The sequence below is a fragment of the Macaca thibetana genome, chromosome 1 (assembly GCF_024542745.1).
Source record: "Macaca thibetana thibetana isolate TM-01 chromosome 1, ASM2454274v1, whole genome shotgun sequence".
In the NCBI taxonomy this organism is placed as follows: domain Eukaryota; kingdom Metazoa; phylum Chordata; class Mammalia; order Primates; family Cercopithecidae; genus Macaca; species Macaca thibetana.
The window spans coordinates 75,040,661-75,062,666 of record NC_065578.1 but is presented as its reverse complement, the minus strand read 5'-3'; the positions used below and the strand labels follow the sequence as shown (position 1 = coordinate 75,062,666).

At 39.7% G+C, this 22,006-nt stretch overlaps 1 protein-coding gene across 2 annotated transcripts in view; it reads right to left on the bottom strand.

Moving 5' to 3' along the window:
• Window positions 1–12,359: 12,359 nt before the first annotated feature.
• ACADM (acyl-CoA dehydrogenase medium chain) overlaps window positions 12,360–22,006 on the bottom strand; it is a 42,127-nt gene continuing 32,480 nt past the window's right edge. For both annotated transcript variants that reach the window (XM_050805117.1, XM_050805122.1), the window contains 2 exons: window positions 14,484–14,732; window positions 12,360–13,166 (listed from right to left, as the gene is read on the bottom strand). In XM_050805117.1, coding sequence (XP_050661074.1) covers window positions 13,095–13,166; window positions 14,484–14,732 — 321 coding nt within the window. In that variant the 3' untranslated portion in view covers window positions 12,360–13,094. The remainder of the gene's footprint in view (window positions 13,167–14,483; window positions 14,733–22,006) is intronic.

Sequence of the window (22,006 nt, the reverse complement as noted above, 5' to 3'; positions counted from 1 at the left end):
TTTTTGTATTTTTAGTAGAAACGGGATTTCACCGTTTTAGCCAGGATGGTCTTGATCTCCTAACCTCTTAATCCGCCCGCCTCAGCCTCCCAAAGTGCTGGGATTACAGGCGTGAGCCACTGTGCACAGCCTAATATAGGCCAATTTTTTACCCACATAGTCACAATTCATTTAACTATTTCCTTTTGCATAGCACACTGTCCTTCTGGAGTGATCTTCTCTTCCTTTAATGATTTCACTTCACTAGATTTTCTGTTGGTAGAAAACTGTCAGTTTGTTTATCTGAAAATGGCTTTATTTCACACAGATGGCTCTTCAAAGAATTTTGTGGGTTAAAGATTCTATACTGGGTATGGTGGTTCACACCTGTAATCCCACCACTTTGGGAAGGAGGGCAGATCACTTGAGGTTAGGAGTTCAAGACCAGCCTGGCCAACATGGTGAAACCCTGTCTCTACTAAAAATACAAAAATTAGCCAGGCATGGTGGTGGGCGCCTGTAATCCCAGCTACCAGGGAGACTGAGGCAGGTGAATCACTTGAACCCAGGAAGTAGAGGTTGCAGTGATCTGAGCTCACACCACTGCACTCCAGCCTGGGTGACAGAGTGAGACTCTATCTCAAAACAAAAACAAAAACAAAAACAAAACTTGAGACTGGGCAATTTATAATAGAAATAAGTTCAATTGACTCACAGTTCTGCATGCCTAGGAGGCCTCAGGAAACTTACAATCATGGCAGAAGATGAAGGGGAAGTAGGCACTTTCTTCACAAGGCAGCAGGAGAGAGAAGAGTGTTGTGCAGGAGGAAATGTCAAACACATAAAATCATCAGATATCGTGAGAACTCACTATCAGGAGAACAACATGAAGAAAACCACCCCCTTAATCCAATCAGTTCCTACCAGGTCTCTCCCTGAACACCTGGATATTATAATTCAAGATGAGATTTGGGTGGGGACAGAAAGCCAAACCATTATCACAGCCCCCTTGCCCATAAGGCAATGCTCATTTGTGTGGTCCCTGGTGCTAACCCAGACTTGGAGGAACTGCTTCTGGAGCAGAGCAGCTCGCTTGATGTGATCTACTGAAAGTCAACCCTCCACACATGGGACTGTTAAATATATATATATTTAAAACATACATAAAAAGGAAAAAGAGAAGATATCTGTTGATTTGTCAATCTAACTGTTACTTTGTGGGTAATTCTCTTTTGCTGCTTTTAAGATCTTTTCTTGGTCTTCTGTTTTGTGCAGTTTCATGAAGATGCCTCGAATTGTGGATTTACTTTTACTTCTTTTACCTAGTATTTGATGAACTTTCTGTATTTGAGAATGTATCACTCCTAAAAATTTTCTAACATGATCTGATACAATAACATGATCTGTTAGACACAGGTAAGGTGGATTGGTGGCCCATGTTTAGAGGGTGGGTCCTGCTCTTGTCCTCCTACAGCCACATACCTTTACATGCAGCAAGGAGTCCCTGGAATCAAGTGGACATGCCCACCCAGAATCAGCCTCTACACCACTAGATGGTATTTCAGGTCACCCTCCCTGGATTTTTCTACCCAAATGGCCCCACAGACCACTTCCAAATTCAACTTGGGTATCTTCCCTGGGTTCTTGCCTTAAAGGGCAGATCATTTGCTGGCATGTGCACCACATGTCCCAAGGAGTTGCCAAAGCATTGATGTAACCAGGGTATGAAGGGAGCTTGGATGTCTAGGTTAGGATGTCCACATGCATAGGTACAAAACGCACTGTGATGCAAGACCCTGAAGTGGTATAAGGAAAGGAACAGGCCAAGAGAGATCTTTTCCTAATCTGTAATTTTCTAGCACATGACTCTAAGTTCAAGCTGGCTAAATTTGAACCTGGCATTCTGGGTTGTCATGAAGGTATAATTATGAAAGCTGGAGGACAGAAAGAGAGAGAGAGAGAGAGAGACAGACAGACAGACAGATAGATTTTTGAGACATGGTCTCACTCTGTCCCCAGGCTGAGTACAGTGGCACAATCACCACTCAATGCATCCTGGACCTTTTGGGCTCAAGTGATCCTCCCACCTCAGCCTCCTAAGTAGCTGAGAATACAGGTGCATGCCAGCATGTCCAGCTATTTTTTTACTTTTTGTAGACATGGGTTTTACTATGTTGCTCAGGCTGATCTTGAACTCCTGGATGCAAGCAGTCCTCTCTTCCTGGCCTCCCAAAGTGCTGGGATTACCGGCCTGAGTCACTGTGCCTTGCCAGAACATTTATTTATTTATTTATTTATTTATTTATTTATTTATTTATTTATTTTTGAGATGAAGTCTTGCTCTTGTCGCCCAGGATGGAGTGCAATGGCACTATCTCGGCTCAATGCAACCTCCCTCTCCCGGATTCAAGTGATTCTCCTGCCTCAGCCTCCTAAGTAGCTGGGATTACAGGTGCCCGCCACCATGCCTGGCTAATTTTTGTATTTTTAGTAGAGACAGGGTTTCACCATGTTGGCCAAGTTGGTCTCGAACTCCTGACCTTCTGATTTGCCCACCTTGGCCTCCCAACCTGCTGGGATTGCAGGCATGAGCCACCGCACCCAGCCCTTTTTTTTAAAAGACAGAGTCTTGCTCTGTTGCCTAAGCTGGGGTGCAGTGGTGTGATCACAGCTCACTGCATCCTCTACCTCACAGGCTCAAGTGATCCTCCCACCTCAGCCTCCCAAGTAGCTAGGACTACAGGTATGTGCCACCATACCTAGCTAATTTGTGTGTGTGTGTTTTGTAGAGACAGGAGGTCTCAGTATGTTGCTCAGGCTGTTTTAGAATTCCTGGCCTCAAGCAATCCACCCACCTTGGCCTCCCAAAGTGTTGGGATTACATATGTGAGCCACCATGACCCGCCCAGAGCATATTTTATTTAACTGTGGATTAGGTTGGGTATTAACTTTTAACTGTTAAATGTATCTTATATGGTATGTGGGTGTGCACTTGTGATTTTGCTCCAGGCCCTGCAAATGTAAGGAGTGGGCTTTCTCTCTTTTAACATCTCCCTTTCTGGGACTTTAGTTGACATATTAGACTTCCTTTTTTTTTTTTTTTTTTTTTTTTTTTTTTTGAGATGGAGTCTCTCTGTTGCCCAGGCTGGAATATAGTGGTGTGATCTCAGCTCACTGCAACCTCCACCTCATGGGTTCAAGTGATTCTCCTGCCTCAGTCTCCTGAATAGCTGGGATTACAGGCGTGTGCCACTATGCCTGGCTAATTTTTTGGTATTTTCAGTAGAGACAGGGTTTCACCATGTTGGCCAGGCTGGTCTCAAACTTCTGAACTGAAGTCATCCATCTACCTCAGCCTCCCAAAGTGATGGGATTACAGGAATGAGCCACTGAACTTGGCTGACATGTTACACTTTCTTGTTGCATCCTTCTCATTTCTTAACCTCTTGTATTTTTCACCTTTTTGTCTTTCTGTGATGCATCCTGGGTAATTTATTCCGATCTATATGCTGGTATTCTTTTCTTACTTAAAGTCCATGGGCTAGCAGCATCAAAATCACTCTGAGAGCTATTAGAAAGGCAGAGTCTGAGTCACATCCTAGACGTACCAAATCGCATTCTGCATTTTGGTAAGCTCCCCAAGGACTCCTATGCATGTTAAAACTTGAGAAATACTATTTCAGATTCCAATTGATTATTTTTCAGATCTGCCTGTTTGTTTTGATAGATTCCTATTGTTTTCCATTATGTGATTTTTCAAATTTCTTTACATCTTTCACGTTGAGTTATTTTATACAGTTTCCTCTTGTTATCTGCAGGGGTACTGGTACCAGGAACCCCTGGAGATATGAAACTCCAAGGATACTCAAGTCCTTTCTATAAAACAGCATAGTATTTGCATATAACCTATGCACATCCTCCCATTTACTTTAAATCATTTCTAGATTTCTTATAATATCTAATAAGATGCCTACATATCACTCTATTTGCGTGGATTTAAGGTAGTACTTGCATGTAGCAAATTCAAGTTTTGCTTTTTGGAACTTTGTGGAATTTTTTTTTCCCCTGAGTATTTCTCATCTGAGGTTGGTTGAATCCAGAGATAATGAACTCACAGAAACACAGTACGGCCAACTGTACTGTTTATCTGATCATTCTAATATCTGGAGCCTTGAGGTCTGTGTTAGTCTGTTCTCTCATTGATATAAAGAAATACCTTAGATTGGATAATTGATAAAGAAAATAGGTTTAATTGGCTCATGGTTCGGCAAGCTATATAGGAAGCACAGCTCGAAAGGCCTCAGAAAACGTACAATCATGGCAGAAGGTGAAGGGGAAGCAGGCAAGTCTTACATGGCCAGAGTAGGAGGAAAAGGTGCAGGGTAGAGGCATCACACAATTTTAAACAACCAGATCTTATGCGAAAACTCACTCATTATCACAAGGACAGTGTTCAGAGGGATGGTGTTAAACCATTAGAAACCATTCCCATGATCCAGTCACCTCCCACCAGCCATGTCTTCAACATTGGGATTACAGTTGAACATGAGATTTGGGTGGGGACACAGATCCAAACCATATCAAGGTCCTAAATGTGTTATTTTTAATTTTCTGTTGACTTTATTTCATGCTGATTGGTTCTTTATTTATTTTGAAGATTTTTCGTTGTCAGCTCATATTAGGGCCTAATTGGAAGGTGTTTCTTTTTTCTGGAGAACATTTGCATTTGCTCTGACAAAAGCCACAGAGTGATAATCATCTAAATTTACATTATGTAAACATAAGCATTAAGTATTAAGCATGTGCTACATAGCTGGCCCTATAAGAAATGCTTCTACCCTGAAGGAGCCTAGTGGGAAAGATAGTTGGTAAATAATCTGCATCAAATTCTCTGACAAAGGCAAGCTTAGTATGCTATGGAAAATGTGCCTGTAAATCAGATGGGAGAGAGTTGTGGTAGAGGGGAAAACAGAGGGACACAGAGATTGATAAGATATCCTGGGAAAGGCAAGGCTTGAAATAAGAATAATGTAAGCATCAGACCCAAAAAGTAACATTATTCAGATTGTTAATAACTGCTGAAGGAATGAAAAATAAACCTCACTTCCTACTGTATAAATTCATTCAACTAATATGTATTGAATGCCTAGAATATGCCAATATTATTCTAAGTTCTGGGGGTACAGTGGTAAGCAAAATAGAAATATATGTAGGAAGCATACATTCTAACAATTCAGTTTTAATTTTTATTATTATTTTTGAGACAGGGTCTCACTCTGTTCTCCAGGCTGGAATGCAGTGGTGGGATCAGGACTCTCTGCAGACTCATCCTCCCGGGCTCAAGAGATCATCCTCAGTCTCCAGAGAACTGGGACCAAAGGTGTGCATCAACATACTGTGCATCAACAACAGCCCAGCTATTTTTTTTTTTTTTTTTTTTTAAGAAGTAGGGTCTTCCTGTGTTGCCCAGGCTGGTCTTAAACTCCTGGGCCCAAGCAATCCTCCATCCTCCCGCCTCAGCCTCCCAAAGTGCTGGAATTACAAATGTGAGCCACCGCCCCTAGCCCAATTCTTGAACTACATTTGAAAATTCTATTCGTAGGTATTTATCCTATGAATATACCCCCTTTGTTGTGAAGTGACTTATGTGCAAGAATAACCACAGGAGCGGTCTTTGTAATAGTAAAAGATTTAAAAAATTCAATTGGCCGGGCCCAGTGGCTCACACCTGTAATCCCAGCACTTTGGGAGACTGAGGCAGGCAGATTACCTGAGGTCAGGAGTTTGAGACCAGCCTGGCCAACATGGCGAAACCCCGTCTCCACTAAAAAAAAACAAAAATTAGCTGGGCGTGGTGGTACACGCCTATAATCCCAGCTACTTGAGAGGCTCAGACAGGAGAATCGCTTGAACCCAGAAGGTAGAGGTTGCAGTGAGCTGAGATCTGAGATCACACCACTGTACTCCAGCCTAGGTGACAGAGCAAGACTGCATTTCAAAAATCAAACAAACAAACAAACAAAGTTAATTGACCATCAAATGGTCAAATAAACTATGGTATATTCATTACACAGCTATTAAAGAGAATGAAGAAACTCTACATATATGGAAAGGTCTTTAAAATATACCAAGTGAAAACAGACATAAAATGAAAGTAACAAACCGTACAGTATGCTATTTATGTGGGAAACAAAGGAAAAAATATATATCTGTGAATGCACAGAATTACGAAAAGCAGCTGCCTAACAGGAAAATACTCAGTGAAAAGTAATCCTTTCTTAAATTCTACCACCCAATCCTTTAAGAAAGGATTACTTTTCACTGAATATTCTATTACATTTATTCAAATAAAAATGATCCCCCTCCAAAGAAATGTAGTAGCTATGCTATAATAAAGAATTGTATTCTTTCTTTCTGATATTAAGTAATTAACACTGTATTAGTCCATTTTCACACAGCTATAAAGAAATACCTGCAACTGGGTAATATATAAAGGAAAGAGGCTTAATTTGACTCACAGTTCCACGACTGGGGAGTCCTCAGGAGACTTTCAATGATGCTGGAAGATGAAGGGGAAACGAGATCTTCTTCACATGGTGTCAGGAAAGAGGAGAGAGCGAAGGGGTAAGAGCCCCTTATAAAACTGTCAGATCTTGTGAGAACTCACTATCATGAGACTACTATGGGGGAAATCACCCCCAGGATTACAATTCAAGATGAGATTTGGGTGGAGACACAGAGCCAAACCTTATCAAACACCATTTAGCTTTGGCCATGTACACAGAATTTCTGTGCTACTCTGATGCTTGCTCAAGGGCTCTGCTATAAACTAGAAGCCAAATTTGTGTTTTCAAGAAAGGGCAGTCTTAGAGCCTCATGGAAAGAACCAGGTGCTTTGGACTACTGATAAATTCTTCAAAAAATAGATTCATGGGTACAGGCTTCTGAGCAGATATAGCTTAGACAACTTTCAAGCCATAGCAGTGAACTGAGTCTGCATTTCTAGGACTCTCTTATGGAAACAGACTGATTCATGAAAGCAGTCCACCAACCCAATTTCCAGCAGAATAATTACACAGGACTGAATGAACTGATGAGAGAAATTTAATCATGGTTATTTATTTATTGGAATATTGTTGATGTAGTGTTCTATTTTTATGGTATATGAGGAAGCCCTTTAAAATTCTTCATAAGCTATTGATTTCAATTTCGTGTACTCCGCTTTTGTAAACTGAAATTTTCTTTTTTTTTTTTTTTGCAACAGGGTCTTGCTCTGTCACCCAGGTTAGGGTGTAGTGGTGTGAACATGGATCATTGCAGCCTCGACTTCCTAGGTCCAAGGGATCTTCCTGACTCAGCCCCCTATGTAGCTGGGAACACAGGTGTGCATCTCCACATCTAGTTAATTTTCTAATTTTTTGTAGAGATGAGGTCTCACTATCTTACCCAGGCTAGTCTTGAACTCCTAGACTCAAGCAATCCTCCCACCTTAGCCTCCCAAAGTGCTGGGATTACAGGTATAAACCACTGTGCCCAGCCCTGACATTTTAAAATGGCATGTGATTCTAAGGCCTCAGAATTCAGGAATGTGCTGAATCTCCTTTTATTTCATAGCAATATTCAAAAGGAATCTGACCTCCTTTTTACCAGGATAATTGATTAGGTCATGAGGGCCATACCTAGAGTGTCCTTTTTGAAAATAATTCTAATTTAATCAGTTATGATAAGCCTGTTATTAGAAAACAAGTTGACTATATGTAGAATCAATGCCTACAAAGCTGTAGGTCAATAACACTGGCAAAGTGCCTGGCTTAAATGTTTGTCTTGTCAGTGGTAAGGAAGAGCAATGCTCAGCAGGCCAGGAACCCTAGCAAATTTTGAAGATGTTAAGGAGAGAGATTCACCCAAGTTCTTAGGTACTACAGGAGAAATCTAGTGGAGAGTTTCTTGGATTTGGTTCCCCAGCCTTGGGATGTCAAGCTATAGAGGCTTTTAAAAGTTCAATTTGAGGTTTCTGATGAAAAATTTCAGACAGAAGTTAATCCTGTGGCCTTAGTAATTTGTTCAGTACTGTATGGTTCTGGATTTGCAAAGTAAATTTGAGGAGATCTACGTGACTAATGAACTCTCTTGCTGTACCTAGGCAAATAATCCAGATAAACCTAATGAAATTTGCTTTTTACTGAGCAGGAATATTTGTGGCAAATTCCTTTTGATGAAAAGGAAGAGACTGTTAAGAAACACTGTCAAAGCCTTGAAAAAGGATACAATAAATTATTGGGTATCCCTTTAGTCGTGTGCTAGGTATTATCTAATGGATCCTCTGCATATTATCTGATAGGATATGTACCATTGTCTTTTTATTGGATAGACTGTTATACAATTGTAAATGTAGATGTTAAATTGTAAAAAAAAATGGAAAGTAATGCAACTGAACCTGAACTACAACTAATTTCTGCTCTGTAAAAAAGATGGTCCCATTAGGTTTTATTGCCCTATACCAGTGGTCCCCAACCTTTTTGGCACCAGGGACTGGTTTTGTAGAAGATAATTTTTCCACAGACTCAGAAGGTGGCGGGGGGGCGGGGGGGAGATGGTTTGGGGATAAAAATGTTCTCAGATCATTAGGCATTAGATTCTCATAGAAGCACGAAACCTAGATCCCTCACGTGTGCAGTTCACAATAGGGTTCGTGCTCCTATGAGAATCTAATGTTGCCACTGATTTGACAGGAGGTGGAGCTCAGGCAGTAATGCTTACTCGCCTAACACTCACCTCCTGCTGTGCAGCACAGTTCTAATGGCCCAGAGACTGCTACTGGTTTGTGGCCTGGGAGTTGGGGACCCCTGCCCTATAGGATATGGTTAATCTACTAGCAAATTCTTTTTTTTTTTTTAGATGGAGTTTTGCTCTTGTTGCCCAGGCTGGAGTGCAGTGGCACAATCTCAGCTCACCACAACCTCCGCCTCCCAGGTTCAAGTGATTCTCCTGTCTCAGCCTCCCGAGTAGCCGGGATTGCAGGCATGCACCACCATGCCCAGCTAATTTTGTATTTTTAGTAGAGACAGGGTTTCTCCATGTTGGTCAGGCTGGTCTTGAACTCCCCATCTCAGGTGATCCACCCGCCTCAGCCTCCCAAAGTGCTGGAATTACAGGCATGAGCCACTGCACCCAGCCTAGCAAATTCTTTTAAGCATTTATTACTGCCTATTATCTGCTCTTCAAATTCTCCCTTATACCAGTTTTAACTTCGTACTAGTTCCCTCATCCATTGAGTTAAATATAGTCTTTCACATACTAAGAAAAAACACTGTTGCCAGTGGAATTTAATCTTTAATCTCCAAAGACCCTTTGTACTATTTGATAATGTATTCAAATTAATGGCTGTAATTCTAGAAGTCATATCAATGACGATTTTTTTTTTTTTAATCCAGAGGAGTCACTGAATAATTCTTCTCCCTCTATGCAAATTGATGACTCTGGTAGATTCCTTAAACATTCATTAAAATTTGGTAAAACTACCGGATCACATGTAAAACTATGCTTTCTCTAGGAACCATCAATTCACTAATGGAGGCAGCTAACAGTCACGTTTGTAGTCCATGACTGTACCTACCCTCCTTCTTATAATGGCCCTAGTCAGCAAGCTTATAAATGTGGTGGTCAATCCAAAATAGAAATATGCTACAGCGAAGTCTGATTCTATCGTGGGATCAAAGAAGCAGAGACAGTTAGGCTATAGAGCAACAATGAATAAAATATGACAGAAGTGGAGAGTTAGCAAAAGACTACATATATTTCATGGATTCCTGAGGACTGACTATTCTGGTTTTAGTCTCTTCCTGAGACTGACTCCTTTCCTGCCTTTCAGATCTATGAGTCATTTCCACATACTTAAAATACATATTTGCTTAAAGTAGCTTAAATTCATTTGTTACTTGTGACTAAAAAGGCTTAAATGGTACAAAATTACGTAAGTGCTTAATCTTTGTTAGCAAGGATACTGTAATCTCATCATAATGCTTTGGAGTACATTTATATCTTGTGTAAAAACCTTTTCTTTTCTCCTTCCTTCTTCCCCTTCCTTCCTTCCTTCCTTCCTTCCTTCCTTCCTTCCTTCCTTCCTTCCCTCCCTCCCTCCCTCCTTCCTTCCTTCCCTCCCTCCCTCCCTCCCCTCCCTCCTTCCCTCCCTTCCTCTCTTCCTCCCTCCCTCCCTCCCTTCTTTTGGAGTACATTTATATCTTGTGTAGAAACCTTTTCTTTTTCCTCCCTCCCTCCCTCTCTCCCTTCCTTCCTTCCTTTTTTGATGGAGTTTCACTCTTGTTGCCCAGGCTGGAGTGCAATGGCATGATCTCAGCTCACTGCAACCTCGGCCTCCCAGGTTCAGTGATTCTTCTGCCTCAGCCTCCTAAGTAGCTGGAATTACAGGTGCCCACCACCATGCCCAGCTAATTTTTTGTATTTTTAGTAGAGACAGGGTTTCACTATGTTGGTCAGGCTGGTCTCAAACTCCTGACCTTGTGCTCTGCCCACCTCAGCCTCCCAAAGTGCTGGCATTACAGGTATGAGCCATCGCGTCTGGCCCTTTTTTTCTTTTTAGACAGGGTCTCACTCTGTCACCCAGGATAAAGTATAAATGGTGCCATCACAGTTCACTGAAGCCTCAAATTCCTGGCCTCAGTGATCCTCCCACCTCAGCCTCCCAAAATGTTGGGATTATAGGCACGAGCCACTATGCCCAGCCCATGTCTAGAAGCTTTATGTTTAGAAATGGTTGCGCCTCTGTATTGCAAATTCAAATTTGCATTTGAAATATATACATTCTATTTAATTTCTCATTTCTACATAATAGCAATTAAGAATTCTCTAAATTTCCTTACCAATCTCAAGTTGTATCATTTAAATAAAATTTCATCATTGAGCATGAAGGAAATGTCATTTAAATATTTTATATTTGTAAAAGATTAGATTTTTATTTTGGTAATTCAGTATGGTATAAGAAATTTGTTTGGTCTTTGTCCCCAGTTCCTGGCACAGAACTCCTAAAACCCTTGGAATTTCTTGAGTGCTTGGAGTATCTTCTGTTATTCCTTAGAAACCTTTTCAATCATACCTGAATTTGGCATATGAGATGACTTAGGGTGGGGCTCCTAGATAATCTCAGGAAGAATCTGGTCACCAGAAGGACTAAGTCATTAGAGGGTGATGTTATGGACTGAATTGTGTCCCTCCAAAATTTCTGTGTTGAAACTTCACACATTTGTGTGAAGTACAAATGTGATTGTACTTGAAAATAGGATCTTTTAGGGAGTTAATTAAGGTCGCGAGCATAGGGCTCTAATCTCACAGAGCTAGTGTCCTTAGAAGAGGAGAAAAAGACACAGGAGCTCCCCCTAACCCAACCCTTCATGATGCACAGAGAAGAGGATATGTAAGGACACAGAAGGTGGTAGTCTATAAGACAGGAAGAGAGGCCTCACTAGAAACAACCCAAATGGCACCTTGATCTTGAAATTCTAGCTTCCAGAACTGTGAGAAAATAAATTTATTTAAGACACCAAGTCTCTAGTTTTTTTATGACAGCCCTAGGAGACTAATACAGTTGGGAACTTCCAGCTTTCACCTTGGACCTCTAGGGAGAAGTGAAGGACTGGAGATTGAGCTCGATGGAAACTATTGAATGAGAGTTGGGGAGCTTCCAAGTTGAGGAATACAGAGACATGCAGGGAAGGTAATAAGATGGAAGAAGGCATGGAAGCTCTGCATCTCCCCTCTCCCTCCATACCTTTCCCTATGTACCTCTTCATTAATTGTTCCTAGTTGTACCCTTTATGATATAAACAGGTAAATGTAAGTAAAGTGTTTTCCTGAGTTCTGTGAGCTATTGTGGCAAATTATCAAACCTGAGGGCAGGGTCATGGGAATACTTGAATTTCCAGCCATGTTGGACAGAGTATGGGTAGCTTGGGGACTCAGGACTTATGACTGGCCTCTGAAGTGAGGGCAGCCTTATGGGATTAAGCCTAATTCAGCTGCATAGTGTCAGAACAGAATTAAAATGTAGGACATGGTTGATGTCAGAGAAATGGAGAATGAGATATGATGTCAGAAAGCACTCCATTTAGTATAACTTTAATAATACCAGTTTAGCGCTATTTGATATTGAGAATTAAAAACAAATATTAAATTCAGAGATTTGAGTTCTTATATTATTTCATATTTATATTTTCTGAGGTCTTTAAAAATATAATTAATAAAAAATGAACAAGTAACTTTATTCAATTCAAAATTAAAACGACTTTTTTTCATCATAGTAAATACACAAAATATAGACTATTACATGAAGTAATGAAATTTCCTGGAAAAAATACAGAAAGGTATGATAATAAGCACTGAACAATTTTATTAAGTTCTTTGCCAAAATGCAAACATATGAAATGAGATTGTGTACAATAGACCAAAGGCTACCTAGAGACCAACAGCCATATAAAAATAATTTAAGGCAAGCTTCATTGATTTATTTTAAATAAGGTAAGTGAAATATGGGTTCAGAATTAAGATTTTCAAGAAAGTTCTTGTAGCTGTAAATTAGGAGAATATGAATGTCAAAATTTTAACTGTTTGTGCCAAACTGAAAGCAAATGCTTTCCAAACTTCAGTAAAAAGAACTTTAATAATATCATTAAGTCTGCAAAGTCACTGACAAGTTGATAGTATTCAAATACTAAAATATTTTCTAAATGTAAATTTTGTAACATCTTGAATACTTTCTAAGCCCACTTTTCTGTCATTACAAAAATAAAATGCCAAGAAATTTCTGCGACATTAATCTTAAGAGATCAAAATAACAAAACATATGTACTTTTCTAAGTTAATGTAATTCAAGTAAAGTAGTACTAAAGAAAACACATCATTTTAATAAAAACCAAACCTGCTTAAGAGACATAACAGAGTTAAGCAAAAGTATAAACTACTAATAATAAGCAGTTGCTTAGATTTAATATAAGAGGATTTATTTTTATTTTCACTGGAAAAAACATTAAAGCCCTTTCTCTTTTCTGGAGCTGAAACAGTGGATTGTGTTCTAGTTATTCAATGTTTCTACAGTAATTTTTTTAATTTTTATACTTGCCAATGTGTTCACGGGCTATAATAAGTCTTTGAATTTGTGAAGTACCTTCATAAATCTGCAAAAAAAAATAAGTGTAGGTTAAATATTTTTAGTACATAAATACTTTGATTTATTCAACATTTTAGATAGTAGTATAAGCTGCATTGTAATATAAAACTGAATCAAAACATATATAGGGTCTGTAGCCTATAGATTCCAAAACCTGATTTTGTGAAAGTCTGAAAATATGGAATTCTCTAAAGATGGGTTTAAGTTATTATAAAAAGTCATGTATCAAAATTTTGGAGAAGAGTATTCAAAACATAGAAAAAAGAAAATATATTTACATTTCAGAAAAATTGGGAAAACTGAAGTTCATTATGGCCAAAATATTTGTCCAACTTTTCTGAACTGTACTTACCTAGCTGTCTCCTTAAGTCTTTTATTCTTAAATTTTTTTTTCTCCCACTGCCTATGGAACAGAGTTGCTAAAGAAAAAGATGCTGGGAGGATTTCAAGAGTCAGACCTTATTTCCATTCTAAACTTCTAACTTTAGCCATTTATTAGTTCAGCTTCTCAGATGGCAGAGAAAATCTAAACGGTTGATGATAATAATAGTAATAATTATACTTAAAGGCTCTAGGAGAGGAAGAGTATCAACACATAAACCAGCGACTTTGGATAAGGCACAAATTCTGGACCTCAGTTTTTTCATGTCTACATGGAGAGGCCACACTATGTCTAACATTCCTTCTCACTCTAGCCTTCTGATTCGAACTCAATATTTCAAATGACTGGATGAGTCAAATAATTTGCTAGGTGTAGGGGGAGCAAGGGCAGAGACACCGAGGAGCAAGAATGTGATAATTATTAAGTAATTACTTAAGCCACATGTAGAGAACATGCACATTTATATTTCCTTTTACTAAATTCCTTCTAAGTTTTTTTGACCACTAATTTAATTTGGAATTCATCTACATCACTGTCTCTTCATGTTGATTTTTGACTCCAAGTATAGTTACAATAAATTAAATAGTTGTCAGGCAAGATTCAAATCAAAATAATTAATTTTAAATGACATGCATACTTTTTGGAGAGAAAAGTTTGGGACACAATTAGCTAAGATGTTAAAACTCAAAGAAATCTAATCCAAACATAATATATATGTCTACACCATTTGTTTTTTTAGCCTATTCTCTCTTCAGACTTATACTTAATCACAAATAACATTCTTCTTTCTATTAATTAATTCCAAAAACTGGCTCACAGCCATATATGACAGTCATTTATTGCTACTAGGGACATAAAATTTCTAAATAATCAGAAATCTACTTTGTCATTTATGAATATTCTCTCTCCCTTGCAAACCAAAAAAATCATCTTTAACCTTACCTGATAGATCTTGGCATCCCTCATTAGTTTTTCTACAGGATATTCTGTATTAAATCCATTGCCTCCAAATATCTGCACAGCATCAGTAGCTAACTGATTTGCAATATCTCCAGCAAATGCCTTTGCAATAGAAGCATAATAGGTATTTCGACGACCAGAATCAACCTCCCAAGCTGCTCTCTGGTAACTCATTCTAGCTAGTTCAACTTTCATTGCCATTTCAGCCAGCATAAATGATATCGCTTGGTGCTAGAATTAAAAAGAAAAAAGTTAAAGGATATTTATTGAGAAAAAAGTTTTTTCCTGGGGCTTTTTTTTTTTTTTTATAATGACGAGGTCTTGCTATGTTGCCCAGGCTGGTCTGCAACTCCTAGCCTCAAGCAATCCTCCTACTCAGGCCTCCCAAAGTACTGAGATTATAGGCGTGAGTCACTGCGCCTGACCTTTTTTTTTTTTTTTTTTTTTTTTTAAAAAAACAAACATAAACCTTTTCATTAACTAATTTTAGGTTTATAGAAGTTACACCCAGCTTCCTCTAATGTTAACATATTACCAAACCATAGTGCTATGATTGAGAACAGGACATTAACACTGGTATAGTATTAACTAAACTATAAGCCTTACTCAAATCTGGTCAAGTTTTCTAACGTTCTTTTTCTTTTCACCATTACACATTGAATTTAGTTATTTCTTCTGAAATACTGGTATAGTATTAACAACTAAACTATAAGCCTTACTCAAATCTGGTCAAGTTTTCTACTAATGTTCTTTTTCCACCAGTATACATTGAATTTAGTTATTTCTTCTTATTCTTTCCCAGGCTATTACAATTCCTCAATCCTTTCTTACCTTTTATGTCTTTGCACTTCTGAAGAATGTTGATTGGTTATTTTATGTAAAATGTCCTTCAATTTCAGTTTGCCTTTTTTTTTTTTTTTTTTTTTTTTTTTTGAGACAGGGTCTCACTTTGTCATCCAGGCTGGAATGCAATGGCATGATCTAAGATCACTGCAGCCTCAACGACCCTCCCGCCTCAGCCCCCAGAGTAGCTGGGACTTTTTAGCTGGCACTTTTTTTTTTTTTTCCAAGACTGAGTTTCACTCTGTTGCTCAGGCTGGAGTGAAGTGGTGCGATATCGGCACACTGCAACCTCCGACCCCCAGGTTCAAGCGATTTTCCTGCCTCAGCCTCCCGAGTAGCTGGACATGTGCCACCACGCCCGGCTAATTTTTTTTTTTTTTTTTTTTTGTATTTTTAGTAGAGACAGGGTTTCACCATGTTGGCCAGGCTGGTCTCAAACTCCTGATCACAGGTGATCCACCCGCCTCAGCCTCCCAAAGTGCTAGGATTACAGGCCTGAGCCACCACAACCGGCTTTTTTTTTTTTTTAAATAGAGACCTGGTCTCCCTATGTTGCCCACACTGTTCTCAAACTCCTGGGCTCAAGGAATCCACCCACTTCGGCCCCCCAAAATGCTAGGATTACAGGTGTGAGTCACCATGCCCGGCCTCTGCTAGGACTTTTTAAAAGAAATTTGCTGGCTGGGTGTGGTGGCTCACACCTCTAATCAGAGCACTTTGAGAGGCTGAGGTGGGCGGATTACCTGAGGTTGGGAGTTTGAGATCAGCCTGATCAATATGGAGAAACCCCATCTCTACTAAAAATACAAAATTAGCCAGACATGGTGGCGCATGCCTGTAATACCAGCTATTCAGGAGGCTGAGGCAGAAGAATTGCTTAAACCTGGGAGGTGGAGGTTGTGGTGAGCTGAGATCACACCATTGCACTCCAGCTTGGGCAACAAAAGAGAAACTCCATCTCAAAAAAAAAAAAAAAAAAAAGTTGCTACAGATAGAGAAAAATCATGTGGCATTGTATCAGATACCAAGACAGAGGAAAGGACAACTAAAAGATGCTTCTTAGACTCTGTACAGACTCAGAATTGAATAGAAGACATAAAATAAATACTTTCAATAAGGGACAGTAAGTGCTCTCTGAGTTAGTTATATGGTCAAGATACGTTATAGGATGGAAATATGTTCCCGTTTCCTGGCGTACAACTCCTAAATTCTTTGGGATCTCCAAAGTGCTGTCTATTGTCTGATAGGTTCAGCATGGTGCTGGTCACTGCAAAGACGATGGCAGGATTAGAGGGTTAGGACCTTCAGCCCCACCCCCACAACCTCCAGGGAGGGGAGAGGGGCTAAAGGTCAAGTTAAATCATCAATGACCAATGGTTTAATTGATCATGCCTATGTAATGAAGCCTCCATGAACACACAAGAATGTGTCCAGAGTTGGTTCCTTCCAGTGGGTTCTTGGTCTCACTGACTTCAAGAATGAAGCTGCAGACCTTTAACAGCTCTTAAAGATGGTGTGTCTGGAGTTTGTTCCTTCACATGTGTCCAGAGTTTCTTTCTTCCAGTGGGTTCGTGGTCTTGCTGACTTCAAGAATGAAGCCGTGAACCTTTGTGGCAAGTGTTACAGCTCTTAAAGGTGGTGCAGACTCAAAGGGTAAGCAGCAGCAAGATTTATTGTGAAGAGTGAAAGAACAAAGCTTCCACAGCGTGGAAGGGGACTGGAGCAGGTTGCCACTGCTGGCTGGGGTGGCCAGCTTTTATTCCCTTATTTGTCCCAGCCAACATCCTGCTGACTGGTCCATTTTACAGAGTGCTGATTGGTCCATTTTACAGAGTGCTGCTTGGTCCATTTTATAGAGTGCTGACTGGTGAATTTATAATCCTTTAGCTAGACACAGAGCGTTGATTGGTGCATTTTTACAGAGTGCTGATTGGTGTGTTTACAATCCTTTAGCTAGACACAGAGTGCTGATTGGGGCATTTACAATCCTTTAGCTAGACACAGAGCACTGATTGGTGCATTTTTACAGAGTGCTGATTGGTGTGTTTACAATCCTTTAGCTAGACACAGAGTGCTGATTGGTGCATTTTTACAGAGTGTTGATTGGTGTGTTTACAATCCTTTAGCTAGACACAGAGTGCTGATTGGGGCATTTACAATCCTTTAGCTAGACACAGAGCACTGACTGGTGCATTTTTACAGAGTGCTGATTGGTGTGTTTACAATCCTTTAGCTAGACACAGAGTGCTGATTGGGGCATTGACAATCCTTTAGCTAGACACAGAGCACTGATTGGTGCATTTTTACAGAGTGCTGATTGGTGTGTTTACAATCCTTTAGCTAGACACAGAGCACTGATTGGTGCATTTTTACAGAGTGTTGATTGGTGTGTTTACAATCCTTTAGCTAGACACAGAGTGCTGATTGGGGCATTTACAATCCTTAGCTAGACACAGAGCACTGATTGGTGCATTTTTACAGAGTGCTGATTGGTGTGTTTACAATCCTTTAGCTAGACACAGAGTGCTGATTGGTGCCTTTTTACAGAGTGTTGATTGGTGTGTTTATAATCCTCTAGCTAGACAAAAAAGTCCTCTAAGTCCCCATTGGACCCAGGAAGTCCAGCTGGCTTCACCTCTCAAGAGGACATGGTTTGGAGAACTTCCAGAGGTTCCTATAGGGTGAAATTCCCAGGGAGGGCATGGAAGCCATATGCATCTTCCTTCATCTGTATCCTTTAAAATATCCTTCCTGGCTGAGCGTGGTAGCTCACACCTGTAATCCCAGCACTTTGGGAGGCCAAGGTGGGCAGATCACCTGAGGTCAGGAGTTTGAGACCAGCCTGGCCAACATGGTGAAACCCTGTCTCTACTAAAAATAAAAATAAAAAATTGGCCAGGCATGGTGGCAGGTGCCTGTAATGCCAGCTACTTGGGAGGCTGAGGCAGAAGAATCAATTGAACCAAGGAGGCAGAGACTGCAGTGAGCCGAGATCACACCATTGCACTCTAGCCTGGGCAACAAGAGTGAGACTCTGTCTGAAAAAAAAATTAAAAATAAAATAAAATAAAAATTAAAAAATTAGATATCCTTCCTAATAAACTGGTAAATGTGTTTCCCTGAGTTCTGTGAGCTGCTTTAGCAAATTACTGGAATTCACAGACGGGGTCATGGGAACCCCAACTTGAAGCCAGTCAGCCAGAAGTTCTGGAGGCCAGGACTTGCAACTGGGGGAAAAGAAGGGGCAGTCTTGTGAGATTAAGCCTGTGGGATCTGATGCTATCTCTGGGTAGGTAGTGTTGGAACTAAGTCAGAGGATACCCAGCTAGTGTCTGTTGCTTGGTGTGTGTGGGATATCCTCCCACATCTTTGGTCATAGAAGTCTTCTTCTGTGTTGATCATTTTTGTGGTGTTGAGAACAGAAGAAAAACATGGTTTGAGAGAGTTTTTCCTGATACAAGTGACTACTTTGGTTCAAATCTTAGTTCCATAATTTATTAGATGGGCCTAATCATTTTGCATGTGATAAATGGAAATAACAGTACCTATTCCAGAGTATTATGAAGATTAGAGTTAATACATGTTAAGCACCTGGAATAGTGCCTGGAACAGGAAAAGCATCTGATTATTAGTATTTAATAGAGTAGGTATTCAATTACTGTTTGTTTTATGAATAAAATAGAAGTTCACAGCACAAGACATCTAAGTGCTAGGAGTAGAAAGGTTTCTAAAAACATACATTTCCTGCTCATATGGAGCTTACATTCTAGTGAGACTGTGAGGGGAGACAATAAACAAATACTGATATAACAGAATGTTGGGTAGTGATAATAACTTTGAAAAAGAAGGGCAGGATCAGTGTTAGAGGTCTTATTTTACATACCCTCATGTCATCTGGAAACAGGGACAATTTGACTTCCTCTTTTCCTAATTGAATACCCTTTATTTCTTTCTCCTGTCTGATTGCCCTGGTCAGAACTTCCAACACTGTGTTGAATAGGAGTGGTGAGAGAGGGCATCCCTGTCTTGTGCCAGTTTTCAAAGGGAATGCTTCCAGTTTTTGCCGATTCGGTATGATATTGGCTGTGGGTTTGTCATAAATACCTCTTATTATTTTGAGATACGTTCCATCAATACCTAATTTATCGAGAGTTTTTAGCATGAAGGGCTGTTGAATTTTGTCGAAGACCTTTTCTGCATCTATTGAGATAATCATGTAGTTTTTGTCTTTGGTTCTGTTTATAGGATGGATTACCTTTATTGATTTGCATATGTTGAACCAGCCTGCATCCCAGGGATGAAGCAAACTTGATCATGGTGGATAAGCTTTTTGATGTGCTGCTGGATTTGGTTTTCCAGTATTTTATTGAGGATTTTTGCATCGATGTTCATCAGGGATATTGGTCTAAAATTCTTTATTTTGTTGTGTCTCTGCCAGACTTTGCTATGAGGATGACGCTGGCCTCATAAAATGAGTGAGGGAGGATTCCCTCTTTTTCTGTTGATTGGAATAGTTTCAAAAGGAATGGTACCAGCTCCTCTTTGTACCTCTGGTAGAATTCGGCTGTGAATCCATCTGGTCCTGGACTTTTTGTGGTTGGTAGGCTCTTAATTATTGCCTCAATTTCACAGCCGGTTATTTGTCTATTCAGGGATTCAACTTCTTCCTGGTTTAGTTTTGGGAGGGTGTATGTGTCCAGGAATTTATCCATTTCTTGTAGATTTTCTAGTTTATTTGCATAGAGGTGTTTGTGGTGTTCTCTGATGGTAGTTTGTATTTATGTGGGATTGGTGGTGATCTTTATCTTTTTTTTATTGATTTTTGATTCTTCTCTATTTGATTCTTCTCTCTTTTCTTCTGTATTAGTCTTGCTAGCGGTCTATCAATTTTGCTGATCTTTAAAAAAACAGCTCTTGGATTCATTGATTTTTTGAAGGGTTTTTTGTGTCTCTATCTCCTTTAGTTCTGCTCTGATCTTAGCTATTTCTTGCCTTCTGCTAGTTTTTGAATGTGTCTGCTCTTGCTTCTCTAGTTCTTTTAATTGTGATGTTAGGGTGTCAATTTTAGATCTTTCCTCCTTTCTCTTGTGGGCATTTAGTGCTATATATTTCCCTCTACACACTGCTTTAAATGTGTCCCAGAGATTCTGGTATGTTGTGTCTTTGTTCTCATTGGTTTCAAAGAACACCTTTATTTCTACCTTCATTTCATTATGTACCCAGCAGTCATTCAGGAGCAGGTTGTTCAGTTTCCTTGTAGTTGAGTGGTTTTGAGTGAGTTTCTTAATCTTGAGTTCTAGTTTGCTTGCGCTGTGGTCTGAGAGACAGTTTGTTATAATTTCTGTTCTTGTACATTTGCTGAGGAGTGCTTTACTTCCAACTATGTGCTCAATTTTGGAACAAGTGTGATGTGGTGCTGAGAAGAATGTATATTCTGTTGATTTGGCATGGAGAGTTCTGTAGATGTCTATTATGTCCTCTTGTTGCAGAGCTGAGTTCAATTCCTGGATATCCTTGTTAACTCTCTGTCTTGTTGATCTAATGTTGACAATGGGGTGTTAAAATCTCCCATTATTATAGTGTGGGAGTCTAAGTCTCTTTGTAGGTCTCTAAGGACTTGCTTTATGAATCTGGGTGCTCCTGTATTGGGTGCATATATATTTAGGATAGTTAGCTCTTATTGAATTGATCCCCTTACCATTATGTAATGGCCTTGCCTCTTTTGATCTTTGTTGGTTTAAAGTCTGTTTTATCAGAGACTAGGATTGCAGCCTCTGCTTTTTTTGTTTGTTTTCCATTTGATTGGTAGATATTTCCTCCATCCCTTTATTTTGAGCCTGTGTGTGTCTCTGCACGTGAGATGGGTCTTCTGAATACAGCACACTGATGGTTCTTGACTCTTTATCCAATTTGCCAGTGTGTGTCTTTTAACTGGAATATTTATCCCATTTACATTTAAGGTTAATATTGTTATGTGTGAATTTGATCCCGTCATTATGATGTTAGTTGGTTATTTTGCCCACTAGTTGATGCAGTTTATTCCTAGCATCGATGGTCTTTAAAATTTGGCATGCTTTTGCAATGGCTGGTGCCGTTTCTTCCTTTCCATGTTTAGTTCTTCCTTCAGGAGCTCTTGTAAGGCAGGCCTGGTGGTGACAAAATCTCTCAGCATTTGCTTGTCTGTAAAGAATTTTATTTCTCCTTCACTTATGAAGCTTAGTTTGGCTGGCTATGAAATTCTGGGTTGAAAAATTCTTTAAGAATGTTGACTACTGGCCCCCAATCTCTTCTAGCTTATAGGGTTTCTGCTGAGAGATCCACTGTTAGTCTGATGGGCTTCCCTTTGTGGGTAACCCGACCTTTCTCTCTGGCTGCACTTAACATTTTTTCCTTCATTTCAACTTTGGTGAATCTGACAATTATGTGTCTTGGGGCTGCTCTTCTCGAGGAGTATCTTTGTGACATTCTCTGTATTTTCTGAATTTGAATGTTGGCCTGCCTTGCTAGGTTGGGGAAGTTCTCCTGGGTAATATCTTGAAGAGTGTTTTCCAACTTGGTTCCATTCTCCCCATCACTTTCAGGTACACCAACCAGACATAGATTTGGTCTTTTTACATAGTCTTACATTTCTTGGAGGCTTTGTTCATTTCTTTTTACTCTTT